At 44.2% G+C, this 14,988-nt stretch overlaps 1 protein-coding gene across 5 annotated transcripts in view; it reads left to right on the top strand.

Moving 5' to 3' along the window:
* Positions 1 to 14,988, top strand: part of LOC110513333 (transmembrane channel-like protein 6) — a 28,603-nt gene continuing 13,615 nt past the window's right edge. Inside the window, exons 1-13 of one of the 5 annotated variants that reach the window (XM_036939167.1) lie at positions 1 to 95; positions 678 to 720; positions 1,340 to 1,448; positions 3,809 to 3,915; positions 4,456 to 4,599; positions 5,400 to 5,555; positions 6,417 to 6,525; positions 6,710 to 6,785; positions 6,943 to 7,200; positions 7,587 to 7,789; positions 8,178 to 8,322; positions 11,456 to 11,602; positions 14,322 to 14,494. In XM_036939167.1, coding sequence (XP_036795062.1) covers positions 1,396 to 1,448; positions 3,809 to 3,915; positions 4,456 to 4,599; positions 5,400 to 5,555; positions 6,417 to 6,525; positions 6,710 to 6,785; positions 6,943 to 7,200; positions 7,587 to 7,789; positions 8,178 to 8,322; positions 11,456 to 11,602; positions 14,322 to 14,494 — 1,571 coding nt within the window. In that variant the 5' untranslated portion in view covers positions 1 to 95; positions 678 to 720; positions 1,340 to 1,395. Of the gene's footprint in view, positions 96 to 677; positions 721 to 927; positions 1,449 to 3,808; positions 3,916 to 4,455; positions 4,600 to 5,377; positions 5,556 to 6,416; positions 6,526 to 6,709; positions 6,786 to 6,942; positions 7,201 to 7,586; positions 7,790 to 8,177; positions 8,323 to 11,455; positions 11,603 to 14,321; positions 14,495 to 14,988 lie in introns of those variants that run through there. The other 4 variants (XM_036939168.1, XM_036939171.1, XM_036939169.1 and 1 more) reach the window with 4 other exon arrangements.

Raw genomic sequence — 14,988 nt, 5'->3', positions numbered from 1 at the left:
TGAGTCTGCGCCAGAGAAAGCCGCTCGAGCTGAAAGTTGATTGGTGATTTGGGGCTGTGCATGGCAGTCTTGAAAAAATGAAGTCTTCAGAAATGGTGAGGGGTAGAACATACATCGATAATGCAAGTCTTGTGCATCAAACTATTCAATTTGAAGTTACTTTTTGCAGTTACAATACATATGCAGTTTTGCTAATTTGAAGTTACTTTTTGCAGTTACAATACATATGTAGTTTTGCTAAGTCATAGGCTACTGCCTATGAATAATGATTCAGAAGTTTAGTGTATTGACTGGTGTTGTTTCTATTGTGTTTCCATCTGGAAACCTGTGGAAATGGAACTAACACGTTGAATCAATTCACAGCTGTTAATTAGTGGAGGCTGTTGGGAACAGTTATAGGAGGACGGGCTCTGTGTAATTGCTGGAATGGAGTTATTGGAACCGAGTCAATCATGAGGTTTCCATATGTTTCATACTGTTTCAATGATTCCATTCCAGCCATTACAATGAGCTGTCATCTTATAGCTCCTCCCACCATCATCCACTGCTGTCAATCACTTAGAAACTCTGGATGAATTTATTTAATAGATTTTGTTGGATAGCTTTATATAAAATCCAAAGGTATTCCAGAAACTAGTTATTAGAAATATGCATACTGTGTTGTTGTTTTTCTTTAGGAAAATGAACTCAACTTGATCCAAGAGGGAGCTTAAAGGGGCAGTAAGCAATTTCTACATACATTTTTGCAGAATAGAACTTAAATGCCTCATGGGCTGAGCTCAACTGTACTACCCCGTCAGAACCCGAAAGCTTGTTTTACTCTGTTTGTAAATGAATTAAATGTAAACAATGTATTCTTACAACAATAATGTTGATATAATGGATGGTTAGTCCTTGATTGTTTTTATTTTATTTAACCTCCACAAGTTCCTCTCAATTCCTGTTGAAGAAGTTCCTGATAACATGTGAACATGGCACATTGCCTGTGATAAGGATCTTTGGGAGGATGGAGGACGGAGGAAGGAGTACACTAGTGGTCTGTGGGAGGGACCACTTCCTCTATAGTCTTCTTTTGATTGTGAAACAACCCTTCCGTCAGTCTTTTTTTTTTCTTCATATTTTGGGTTTGGTAGATAATGAGTTGAGAGTGTAAGTTGGTCAGACGAAGTCCTAACTCCTAAACCCACCCACTAAGAGCTCCTAATAGTTCCCTCTCCTGGCAACTGGAAGACAAGACTGGGACGATGCACTAACTACAGTATATAATGCAACAGTACCTCTGTTCCACCAATCCTTTCTTCTTGGTGTGCTCCCCTATGGTTCTGTCTGATTGGAAAAGGGTAAGTCCATGATACAGACAGACAGGTGTGGCCACGCAGAGTGAAGACCAGGAGGATGGCATACAGTGTGGACTTCAATCTGAGACCTATAATGGAGCTTGAATTGGAGTAAGTTGCTCTTTACTCTCATCTCTCTGTTAATGGCAGGATGTTTAAGTAGAGCTGTGTTTTGTAGCCCATGTCTGTCCACAGTTGCATATTCTGCAGGAGATACTGCATTATTGTGTGTGCATTGTTGTTCCTCGTTGTTAGTTCTAGTTTCACAAACACTCTCTCTGTCTGGTTGTACATAGTTGGTGCATAGGACATCATTAGTTTGGAATAGGTCAAGGTTTAATCTCAGTTAACCCGGAACAACATTATTGCGTAATTTGGTCAGATACTGGATGATGGTACCATTTCTGTTTATGCAGTCTGTTCACGTGAGATTAGTCAAGGTCTAAACATCCCATTCAAAAGTTCCTTTAACGCTGTCCAACTACTGTATGGTTGTAAGGGAAGGGAACACTGCCGCTCTCTAACCAAGGTTGATTTGAGGAGCAAACTGAAGCAAAGAGCTTTTGGAGTACAGTGGAAGTTGATAAAAAAGTGCTTCTTTATTGCAGTGACATTTAGTAATTTTAGTTTCTCCCAGACTGTCTAGTGTTTGTTTAGTGAATGTTAGTTCTCAAAGACAATCTTATTTAAAATATATAGCTTCATTATCTGTTCTACATACGTTATACGTGGTTTTAGTAGTTAAAGTGTACACAGAATTTTTTTTTACAGAAATGATTTTCGATTTATTTATTTTATTTTTATTTCACCTTTTATTTAACCAGGTAGGCCAGTTGAAAACAAGTTCTCTTTTACAACTGCGACCTGGCCAAGATAAAGCAAAGCAGTGCGACAAAAACAACACAGACTTACACATAAACAATCGTACAGTCAATAACACAATAGAAAAGAATAATAGAAGAATCTATGTGCAGTGCGTGCAAATGTAGAAGATTAGGGAGGTAGGCAATAAATAGGCCCTAGAGGCAAAATAATCACAATTTAGCATTAATACTGGAGTGATAGATGTAAAGATGATGATGTGCAAGTAGAGATGCTGGGGTGCAAGAGGGTAAGTGCAAAAGGGGGTAAGTAATAATATGGGGATGAGGTAGTTGTGTGTGCTATTGACAGATTGGCTGTGTACAGGTACAGTGATCGGTAAGCTGCTCTGACAGCTGATTCTTAAAGTTCGAGAGGGAGATATAAGACTCCAGTTTCAGAGATTTTTGCAATTTGTTCCAGTCATTGGTAGCAGAGAACTGGAAGGAAAGGCGGCCAAAGTAAGTGTTGACTTTGGGGATGACCAGTGAGATATACCTGCTGGAGTGCGTGCTACAGTTTGGTGTTGCTATGGTGATCAGTGAGCTGAGATAAGGCGGGGCTTTACCTAGCAGAGCCTTGTAGATGACCTGGAGCCAGTGGGTTTGGCGGCGGATATGTAGTGAGGGCCAGCCAACGAGAGTGTACAGGTCGCAGTGGTGGGTAGTATATGGGGCTTTGGTGACAAAACGGTTGGCACTATGATAGGCTCCATCCAATTTACTGAGTAGAGTGTTGGGTGCTATTTTGTAAATGACATCGTCGAAGTCAAGGATCTGTAGTATAGTCAGTTTTACGAGGGTATGTTTGGCAGAATGAGTGAAGGAGGCGTTTGTTTGCGAAATAGGAAGCAGATTCTAGATTTAATTTTGGATTGGAGATGTTTAATGTGAGTGGAAGGACAGTTTACAGTCTAACCAGACTCCTAGGTATTTGTAGTTGTCCACATATTCTAAGTCAGAACCGTCCAGAGTAGTGATGCTAGTCAGGCGGGCGGGTTCGGGCAGCGATCGGTTGAAGAGCACGTGCTTAGTTTTACTAGCATTTAGAAGCAGTTATTTGTCCTCTGGTGTGTTTCTCTCTTTTGGATATGTTCCAGTGACCCCAGTTGCCTTGGCAACATTGGAGCCTTTTGTTCTATTAATCATTGTCCTGAGAATAGGAAATCATAACATCTACAAGCACTGGCTATTTTTTCCTCAATCGTTGCATAATTCATATTGAATGTGTTTTTATATGTAGATAAAACCAAGAATAAGGGAAAGGTGGATACCTAGTCAGTTGTCCAACTTAAATGTGTCTTTCGCATTTACCCCAACCCCTCTGAATCAGAGAGGTGCGGGGGAATAGTGGGTTAACTGTCTTGCTCAGGGGCAGAATGACAGATTTTTACCTTGTCAGCTCGGGGATTCGATCCAGCAACCTTCCGGTTACTGGCCCAACGCTCTAACCACTAGAATAACACTGCTGTGTGTGTGTGCATTTGTTTACGCATTTACAAGTATCTGTCCATTAATCTGTACAGCCGTCTGTTGATGCATGCACGTGTACCATAGCCCTCTGTCTGGTATAAATAAACCTCTTCTATTCCATTGCTCAACGTTCACCAGGAGTCTTAGGGGTGATGATACGGCCCAGGACTCTATGACGGGAGCAGGTCTGGAGAGTGGCAGTCCTGAAACCCTGGAAATGGAGGTCCTTACAACGGAAGGCAGAGGTACTTCTATATGTGGTTGTATCCCAAGTGGCACCCTATTCCCTATGGGCCCTGGTCAAAAGTAGTGCACTATGTGGGCAATCGGTTGCCTTTTAGGACGTAGCCAGTTTGTTACTAGTGAATGTTTTCCAGTGAACTGATATGTTCATTGAGGTGAGGACTGATATCTTCTAACTCCCTCTGATAACCACTACGTCCATAACAGTGTTAGCCTGGTCCCATACTGTGCTGTAGCCAACTTGTCTTTATCATTGCCATGCCTACATGTATGACAAAGAACATAATACACAGAGGAGTTGGATAAAGCACAAGCAGACTACCACCAGGGTCGTGTTCATTAGGCACCAAATGTAACAAAACTGAATGAAACAAGGAGAGGCTACTTGGACTTGTTCAATAAGAAATGTTTGCAGTTGAAACATTTTTTAAAATAATTTTCCATTGCATGTCCTAATGAACACGACCAAGGCCAGTACAGTGTGTCTTACTGAATATATTTTATCATCTGATTAATCATATTCAATCATATGTTCCCCACAGATAGGCTGGCCAGCCAGATGAGTGATGTCAGAGAGCGGGCAGATGAGAGGAGTGAGGAATCCATACAGACCAACCTTCTGGCCCGGAAGAGCTGGTCTACCGCCACCCTGAGGGTCCTGTCCTCCATGCCCAGTCGCAGCATCGGTGAGACCATCCTTTCAGTCACAAGCCGATTTGTTAAGGGGAAACCTCAAGGTTGTGTTTAATAGACACAGAAGGGAAGAAAACGGCTTGAAACCGTGAGGTACTTCCTGAATTTGTCCAAATAAATGCTTGTTTTCGTTTGACGTTGCAAACGGTTTTGCCACGTTGTGCTCTAATGAACAAGACCCAGGCCAAAGGCTTTTGTGTGACTCATAAAGAGACTATGGGTGATATTTTGAGAGCATACAAAAATGTTGCAGTTCCTCTTGTCTCTGCCCTGTTACCCATGTGGCTCAGTTGGTAGAGCATAGCACACAGGGTTGTGTGTTCGATTCCTACCGGGAATCAGTATGAAAACGTATTCACTCACTACTGTAAGTCGCTCTGGATAAGTGTAAACGCACCACACACATTTTAAATATGTACAATGGTTCGGAAATCTACACCTATGTGGATGGTCAAAATGTGGGGTCTAAGAACCTGAATAAGTCATTAGATGAGTTTCCTGTCTCTTGTCTTACTGTGTCAGAAGTTTCAGAAAATTACTGGAGGAGAATATGGCCTACTCAAAAGCCACTGACCTCACAAGTGGTTGACGTTTGAATAAACTGCTGGGGTGTATTCATTAGTGCACACCGTAGCGAACCATGTATGCTGTGCAACAGAATACTTATTGGACAAGTTCAGGTTAGACAAATGTTTCGGCCATTTGTTTCCGTTTGGTTCCTAGTGAATACACCCAGGTAGTAAATATAATCTTCCTCCTTTTAAACCTCAGGAAATGGTCTCTCCTCACTCAGGGCAGCAGAGTCGTCTTGAAATCATCTCCCAGTGCAACATCCGTTCTACTCAGCTGCGCAGGTACCACCGCCAGACCCAAGACGTTTCCCTCTCCTCCAGACCTAGTATCCGTGGCTATGGGATCGAGGCAGACTCTGAGGATGTCTGTGAGGAAGGTGAATCCCCAAACCCACTTCACCATCCACCCCTGAAGGCAATAGTCTTTCACCAGCTTTGAGGGGCCTTCTACCACCCTCACTACAGACACAGGACAATGTGTATGGCATTTGAAACCAGACAGTTTTAGATCTTTTAGATCAACCTTTGAACAGAGTGAACATTCTGTCCCTCCGCTGGGAGTCGGTGTCTGTTTTGTGTGCTCTGCTGAGATGGGCTGTACCAACAAGAATGACTCCGCTGGTAGAAGCTAAAGATATCAAGGTTTGGTTAGAAAATGTTATACTGAACAAAAATATAAATCAACATGCAGCAATTTCAAAGATTTCACTGAGTAACAGTTCATATAAAGAAATCAGTCAATTGAAATGCATTTAATTCGGCCCTAATCTATGGATTTCATGACTGGGAACCACGGTAGGTTTGTGGCACCTTAATTGGGAAGGACGGGCTTGTGGTATTGGCGGAGCGGAATAAGTGGAATGGTATCAAACACATTTTTTTGTTAGTTACAGATTTGTTGGTCACCTATACCTTAAAAAAAAAGAAGCCGGATGTGGAGGTCCTGGGCTTTTGTGGTTACATGTGATCTGTGGTTGAGGCCGGTTGGACCTACTGACAAATTCTCTAAAACAATGTTGGAGGTGGCTTATGGTAGAGAAATTAACATTAAATTATCTGGCAACCGCTCTGTTGGACATTTCTGCAGTCAGCATGCCAGTTGCATGCTCTCTTAATAGCCAGGCAAATACAAGCCTGTCTCTTATATTTGTGGTTGTGTTCAGTGATTGAAGCAAATAAATGCCTGGGCTATTAAATTGAAGTTTTATGGTATCCTTTTAACTTTGTGTGGATTACAGAGACCAAGAGACAGGAGCTGGTCAACAATCTTCAGAGTCTGTCGGCCGGTGACCGTGTGCGTATGCTGCGTGCCACGCCCCTTAGTCTGGCTGAGAAGACTAAACTGAGGTGTGTGCCATATTCTCTTCATTGTTTGTAATTGATTATCTTAATTGTTCCAGGACACCATTTGCTTTACATGATGCCAATGTAAAATTTGACAATAAACAAATTACACGAAAGCTACTTAAACCCTTCTCTCATCATTGCTGAATCTTCAAAGACCCCTTTTACAGTCAACATCTCTCCTTAGGAAACTTGTATTCAGTGACAAAGTTGGACAGTCCCTCTTGAGCAGCCAGGTTCCCTGCTGTAGCCTCCTTAAGCGAGTGAGTATAACCAAGCTATCACTAGCATAAAACATGCTGTTGGCAATTTCACGACTATCATTCAGATGTAAAATCTGAGGAAAGTGCTCCAATCCTGACGTTAATCTCTGCACAGAGATGTTAGGCATGAAAGTTACTCTGCGTTCTGTGTCCACAGGCTTTGTATCACATCTGGTTCGGATGTCTCTTCATCCTCAGTTCCCTGCAGTTGTGGCAGGTGGCTTTGAAGAGGCTGGGTGGCCGCTTTGGCACTGGTGTGCTCTCCTACTTTCTCTTCATCAGGACTCTTCTGCTCTTCAACGTCTTTCTCTTCCTCATCAACGGCCTGTTCCTGGTCCTCCCCCAGGCCATCCACCCGCCCCTTCACACCCCCAGCTCCCACAGAGTCACAGGCCTGGAGCTGTTCACCGGCACGGTAAGATGAGGTTTATGATTGATTGGTTGATTATGTTCATCCACAAGGTTTTGACCTTAATGTGATTCACTCTAAAGTTTAAACTCCACCGATCGTCCAGCGAAATGTCATCGATTGGTTAAGTTACAATTTCTGGCATGTACCAAAATCTCTGCTGTGTGCGGTGAAAGCACGACGTGGTTGTTGAGCCTCTACAGAGTACACCTAGTGGAGTGTAAATCCAGCCTACGCCAATAAAACAACTGCTGCTGACATACCTAGCTAAGTCACAATGCAATGCCCACCCATACAAATGTAAAGCACCTGCAAGAGCACTTCTATATCAAAACACTACATCAGTGTTGTCAGTCTGTTTCTGAAACCACATCACCTCTCTTCCTTCTCAGGGTTATCTCTCGAACTCTCTAATGTTTTATGGCTACTACACCAACTCCACCATCAACACCAGTTGTAGACCTGATAAAGCCACCGCCGGGACTGGCTGCGGCACCACCAGTGACCCTCACATGATGGCCTACAACATTCCCTTAGCCTACTGCTTCACCATCGGCATAACATTCTTTATCACCGGCATCGTCCTTGTTTACAGGTCTCTCAAACCTTTTGAAGTGCTGATATAGGATCAGATTTTCATTTTTAAGCTGTGTTCACACAGGCAGTCCAATTCTGATATTTTGCCCAATTATTGGCGAAAGATCTGATCTGATTGGTCAAAAGACCAATTACCAGCAAAATATCAGAATTCGGCCACCTGTGTAAACGCAACCATTGATCATAACGTGAATATGACCCTGATCTATTCATTTGGAATCTCTTTGTTAGCCTGGTCCAAGATCTGCTTGTGCTCTACAGCCAACTGCTATGGTCCGTGTTGGTGTGAAAATGCCCATAAGAGTTGGCAAGACAGATCTTTGACCTTTTTCTCCTTGTTGGTCTTTCATGTGATTAATAAAATGTTTTCATTGTACTTGTCTTAGCATGTCCAAGTCCTTTGAGAGGAGTTTCCGTGTGTTCAAGTCTCAGGGAAACATGGCCATAAAGGTCTTCTGCTCCTGGGATTTCAAAGTCAGCAAGAAGATGTCTGTCAGGCTGCAGTCGGAGAACATCACCACCCAGCTCAAGGTACGGGACAGGATCATGTTCATTAGGGCTCACAATGAAAAAATAAAAATACAATTCCAGCCCAAAAACTCCAATAAGCATTTCTTATTGGACAAATCCAGGTAGTCCCTCCCTGTTTCAGTCTGTTTATTCAATTTTGTGCCTAATGAACAAGACCCAGGGGTTTCCAACTCTAGTGCTGTAGAACTAACATCAACAGGTGTCCATCACTAATACACCGTATTCAGCCAAATGTGGTCCATGATTCACTGACCATTTGTTTTAGGTGTGATGAGCCATTATCATTTGTTTTAGGTGTGATGAGCCATGATCATTTGTTTTAGGTGTGATGAGCCATGATCATTTGTTTTAGGTGTGATGAGTCATGATCATTTGTTTTAGGTGTGATGAGTCATGATCATTTGTTTTAGGTGTGATGAGCCATGATTATTTGTTTTAGGTGTGATGAGTCATGATCATTTGTTTTAGGTGTGATGAGTCATGATCATTTGTTTTAGGTGTGATGAGTCATGATCATTTGTTTTAGGTGTGATGAGTCATGATCATTTGTTTTAGGTGTGATGAGTCATGATCATTTGTTTTAGGTGTGATGAGCCATGATCATTTGTTTTAGGTGTGATGAGCCATGATCATTTGTTTTAGGTGTGATGAGTCATGATCATTTGTTTTAGGTGTGATGAGCCATGATCATTTGTTTTAGGTGTGATGAGTCATGATCATTTGTTTTAGGTGTGATGAGTCATGATCATTTGTTTTAGGTGTGATGAGTCATGATCATTTGTTTTAGGTGTGATGAGTCATGATCATTTGTTTTAGGTGTGATGAGCCATGATCATTTGTTTTAGGTGTGATGAGTCATGATCATTTGTTTTAGGTGTGATGAGCCATGATCATTTGTTTTAGGTGTGATGAGTCATGATCATTTGTTTTAGGTGTGATGAGCCATGATCATTTGTTTTAGGTGTGATGAGTCATGATCATTTGTTTTAGGTGTGATGAGTCATGATCATTTGTTTTAGGTGTGATGAGCCATGATCATTTGTTTTAGGTGTGATGAGTCATGATCATTTGTTTTAGGTGTGATGAGCCATGATCATTTGTTTTAGGTGTGATGAGTCATGATCATTTGTTTTAGGTGTGATGAGTCATGATCATTTGTTTTAGGTGTGATGAGTCATGATCATTTGTTTTAGGTGTGATGAGCCATGATTATTTGTTTTAGGTGTGATGAGCCATGATCATTTGTTTTAGGTGTGATGAGCCATGATCATTTGTTTTAGGTGTGATGAGTCATGATCATTTGTTTTAGGTGTGATGAGCCATGATCATTTGTTTTAGGTTTGATGAGCCATGATCATTTGTTTTAGGTGTGATGAGCCATGATCATTTGTTTTAGGTGTGATGAGCCATGATCATTTGTTTTAGGTGTGATGAGCCATGATCATTTGTTTTAGGTGTGATGAGTCATGATCATTTGTTTTAGGTGTGATGAGCCATGATCATTTGTTTTAGGTGTGATGAGTCATGATCATTTGTTTTAGGTGTGATGAGCCATGATCATTTGTTTTAGGTGTGATGAGCCATGATTATTTGCTGATCATTTGAATCAGGCATGTTTGAATCAGGCATGTTAGTGATGGGCAGGAGCAAAATCCTGCGTAGACTATAACAAACAAAATAGAACAGATAGGATAGAGGCCTGATCAAGCTCATATTCTATGCTAAGTCAGAGGCTGAAGCCCACTCCCAGTCTGTCAGTCAGAGGCTGAAGCCCACTCCCAGTCTGTCAGTCAGAGGCTGAAGCCCACTCCCAGTCTGTCAGTCAGAGGCTGAAGCCCACTCCCAGTGAGTCAGTCAGAGGCTGAAGCCCACTCCCAGTGAGTCAGTCAGAGGCTGAAGCCCACTCCCAGTGAGTCAGTCAGAGGCTGAAGCCCACTCCCAGTGAGTCAGTCAGAGGCTGAAGCCCACTCCCAGTGAGTCAGTCAGAGGCTGAAGCCCACTCCCAGTGAGTCAGTCAGAGGCTGAAGCCCACTCCCAGTCAGTCAGTCAGAGGCTGAAGGCCACTCCCAGTCAGTCAGTCAGAGGCTGAAGGCCACTCCCAGTCAGTCAGTCAGTCAGAGGCTGAAGGCCACTCCCAGTCAGTCAGTCAGTCAGAGGCTGAAGGCCACTCCCAGTCAGTCAGTCAGTCAGAGGCTGAAGGCCACTCCCAGTCAGTCAGTCAGTCAGAGGCTGAAGGCCACTCCCAGTCAGTCAGTCAGTCAGAGGCTGAAGGCCACTCCCAGTCAGTCAGTCAGTCAGAGGCTGAAGGCCACTCCCAGTCAGTCAGTCAGAGGCTGAAGGCCACTCTCAGTTAGTCAGTCAGAGGCTGAAGGCCACTCTCAGTTAGTCAGTCAGAGGCTGAAGGCCACTCCCAGTCAGTCAGTCAGAGGCTGAAGGCCACTCCCAGTCAGTCAGTCAGTCAGTCAGAGGCTGAAGGCCACTCCCAGTCAGTCAGTCAGTCAGTCAGTCAGAGGCTGAAGGCCACTCCCAGTCAGTCAGTCAGTCAGTCAGTCAGAGGCTGAAGGCCACTCCCAGTCAGTCAGTCAGTCAGTCAGAGGCTGAAGGCCACTCCCAGTCAGTCAGTCAGTCAGAGGCTGAAGGCCACTCCCAGTCAGTCAGTCAGAGGCTGAAGGCCCCTCCCAGTCAGAGGCTGAAGCCCACTCCCAGTCAGTCAGCCAGTCAGAGGCTGAAGGCCACTCCCAGTCCGTCAATTTGCCTCGGATAGATCTGCATATCTACAGTATTTAAAGGACAACTGTTCTAGCTGGTATTGAAACACACACAGGATGTGGGTCTAGGTGTTTGTGGTGTAGCATGCCTATAGAAAGCTACATTCTTGCCCAGTGTCAACAGAAAATGAACAAGAATATGCAACCATTTTAAGATGTACAAATAAGACTAAGTTAGCTACAAGGAACTACATTATGACGCAGATTAAAATACTGACTGGGGAAGTTATTTTTCAGTGTTGTAGTTTCACTGACTCTACATTCACAAACACTGTTTGGCTACTGATGAAAATGAGCTGTATTGTTGGTTATTGTGTACTGTCCTTGTTGAATAAATAAATAAACTGTCTCTTCATTCTTTCCAGGAGCTGTTGTCGGAGGTGAAAGGCGGAGAGGAGGAGAAGGGCAGGCTGTCTGGGATGGCGGTGCACCTGCTAGCATGGAGCATTTCTCTGGGGAGCACCTTCTTCTGTGCACTCGGCATCCACTGCTTTGCCAAGTACATGCACCTGGTTAGTGTGTGTGGGGGGGCTCCTATCACACCATAGAACGCTATGCAAATCCAACCCCAGCTAAACTGTTGCACCTTTTTCATACTGCTGAGCCAAGCATGAGCTGTACTGCACTGGCCTGGTTAGGCATCCTCTATAGCTGCTGGAACTGTGCTGGAGAGGACAATGTGGAAAGAAAATGGGCTATACGGACCAGCACAGTACGGTTCAGGTTTGCACAATAGGGGTATTACTGCCAGAGTTTCTTGTGGCTGCTCTCTCAAAGGTAGATAGATGAGCCTTTACCAAGGAAGGAGAGAGAGCTTACTCTGTCACTAACCCACTGCTGCTGGCACACCAGCCCATTAGCTACCTTCCCATTTTCATACTAACGTACCACATAGAATACACTGCCCAACACTGTACATAACTTCCTTTTTAAGTAGAACATTAGTGGGTGGATATTGGCAATACATAACTTCCTTCTAAGTAAGTAAGTTAGTGGGTGGACATTGGAAGAGGACTATCACCACTTTACTTTAAGTATTGCCACAGTTTTTGGGGATAAGGTTTTTTCAGAGTTTCTCTGAGAATCAGACAGGAACGTTTTTTGTTTGTTGCAGAATTATACTTTGGTGAGTCGACAGAGGAAATCACATTGTGAAATCAGAAAGCAGCTTAAGACATGTTGTTGCCTGCAAAACAAGATGGGGAGATGTCTCGGGGGCCTACTCGAAAGGGAATGCAACGTTCTCAATGTTGGAGTAGGTCAGAAGCCTGGTCCCAGATCTGTGGTGTATAGCCCACTCCTATGGACTTTGTCATGCTAAATAACACAAACAGATCTGGGAGGACCAGACTATAGTCAGCGATGTAGAGCCTTGCTTGTTCTTACCTTAATGTCTGTCTGCACTGCAGTGTTTCTATAGCCAGGTCACAGATCTGTTTGTTCTGTATAGCCAACTCCTATGGTTGTACGTTTGACAATGACCATAGGAGTTGAGAAGACTGATCTGCGACCACTGCCCACCCAACTAATATTCATAGCAACAAAGAACTGAACATTGTGCCCAACGGATAACGCCTCCAGCACCCCTGGTCTCTACTGTAGGCCTTTGCAACACCCCTGGTCTCTACTGTAGGCCTATGCAACACCCCTGGTCTCTACTGTAGGCCTATGCAACACCCCTGGTCTCTACTGTAGGCCTATGCAACACCCCTGGTCTCTACTGTAGGCCTATGCAATACCCCTGGTCTCTACTGTAGGCCTATGCAATACCCCTGGTCTCTACTGTAGGCCTATGCAACACTCCTGGTCTCTACTGTAGGCCTATGCAATACTCCTGGTCTCTACTGTAGGCCTATGCAATACCCCTGGTCTCTACTGTAGGCCTATGCAATACCCCTGGTCTCTACTGTAGGCCTATGCAACACTCCTGGTCTCTACTGTAGGCCTATGCAATACTCCTGGTCTCTACTGTAGGCCTATGCAATACCCCTGGTCTCTACTGTAGGCCTATGCAATACTCCTGGTCTCTACTGTAGGCCTATGCAATACTCCTGGTCTCTACTGTAGGCCTATGCAATACCCCTGGTCTCTACTGTAGGCCTATGCAATACCCCTGGTCTCTACTGTAGGCCTATGCAACACTCCTGGTCTCTACTGTAGGCCTATGCAATACTCCTGGTCTCTACTGTAGGCCTATGCAATACCCCTGGTCTCTACTGTAGGCCTATGCAATACTCCTGGTCTCTACTGTAGGCCTATGCAATACTCCTGGTCTCTACTGTAGGCCTGTGCAATACCCCTGGTCTCTACTGTAGGCCTATGCAACACCCCTGGTCTCTACTGTAGGCCTATGCAATACCCCTGGTCTCTACTGTAGGCCTATGCAATACTCCTGGTCTCTACTGTAGGCCTATGCAACACTCCTGGTCTCTACTGTAGGCCTATGCAACACTCCTGGTCTCTACTGTAGGCCTATGCAATACTCCTGGTATCTACTGTAGGCCTATGCAACACCCCTGGTCTCTACTGTAGGCCTATGCAACACTACTGTAGGCCTATGCAACACTCCTGGTCTCTACTGTAGGACCTATGCAACACCCCTGGTCTCTACTGTAGGCCTATGCAACACTCCGGTTTCTACTGTAGGCCTATGCAATACTACTGTAGGCCTATGCAACACCCCTGGTCTCTACTGTAGGCCTATGCAACACCCCTGGTCTCTACTGTAGGCCTATGCAATATTCCTGGTCTCTACTGTAGGCCTATGCAACACTCCTGGTCTCTACTGTAGGCCTATGCAACACTCCTGGTCTCTACTGTAGGCCTATGCAACACCCCTGGTCTCTACTGTAGGCCTATGCAATATTCCTGGTCTCTACTGTAGGCCTATGCAACACTCCTGGTCTCTACTGTAGGCCTATGCAACACCCCTGGTCTCTACTGTAGGCCTATGCAACACCCCTGGTCTCTACTGTAGGCCTATGCAACACTACTGTAGGCCTATGCAACACCCCTGGTCTCTACTGTAGGCCTATGCAACACTACTGTAGGCCTATGCAACACCCCTGGTCTCTACTGTAGGCCTATGCAACACCCCTGGTCTCTACTGTAGGCCTATGCAACACCCCTGGTCTCTACTGTAGGCCTATGCAACACTCCTGCTATTTTGTTACACTCTCTCTTTTTGACAACAAAGTCCTTTGTTTAATGTTTTTCCTTCAATGTGACCAGAGGAGACTTGAGCATGCAGAGGGGGAGGTCAGTGTGGTGCATGAGGCTCGTCTGCTGGCTCTGCCTGGGGTTGTGTCCTGTGGGAACCTCCTCCTCCCTGGTCTCTTCAACCTCGTGTCTTGGATGGAGAACTTCAACTCGCCCATTGTACGTCTCTATGTTTCCATCTTCAGGTAAATACGACTAGAACTGCGTTCAGAGATGTTCAGTGTTTGACACATATTAGTACATTAGCATTGTGGTAAGTTCCAGAGTTCCAACATTTTTCCCAGAAATCCTGGTTGAAGGATTCTGGATTTCCTGCTTATTCCCTCCTGATTCTGGGAATCTTCCAACTGGGATTTCTGGAAAAACAGCTAATTTTGGTGAAAATGATAACCCTGGTTGTCCAACAAATTAAGTTGATGAATTATCTTACCAAAGCTAATGTCACCGTAATAAAATGTGTAAAAAGTCAAGGGGTCTGAATACTTTCTCAATGCACTGTGTCTAGCTTACATGGGCTAGTAGTTTAACAACTGAACATTTGTCAGTTGTAAATAGCTGTAGGTCTGTCAGTGAATGACATAAGAAGAAAACTGTCCATGCACTTAGACATTTCCAAATTGCACCTTGTGCATTCTATTATAAATCAACAGCAGCAAGTTGAAAGCCTGACTAAGTTCAC

The sequence above is a fragment of the Oncorhynchus mykiss genome, chromosome 12, assembly GCF_013265735.2.
Source record: "Oncorhynchus mykiss isolate Arlee chromosome 12, USDA_OmykA_1.1, whole genome shotgun sequence".
In the NCBI taxonomy this organism is placed as follows: Eukaryota; Metazoa; Chordata; class Actinopteri; order Salmoniformes; family Salmonidae; genus Oncorhynchus; species Oncorhynchus mykiss.
This window is presented reverse-complemented; position numbering and strand designations above follow the sequence as displayed.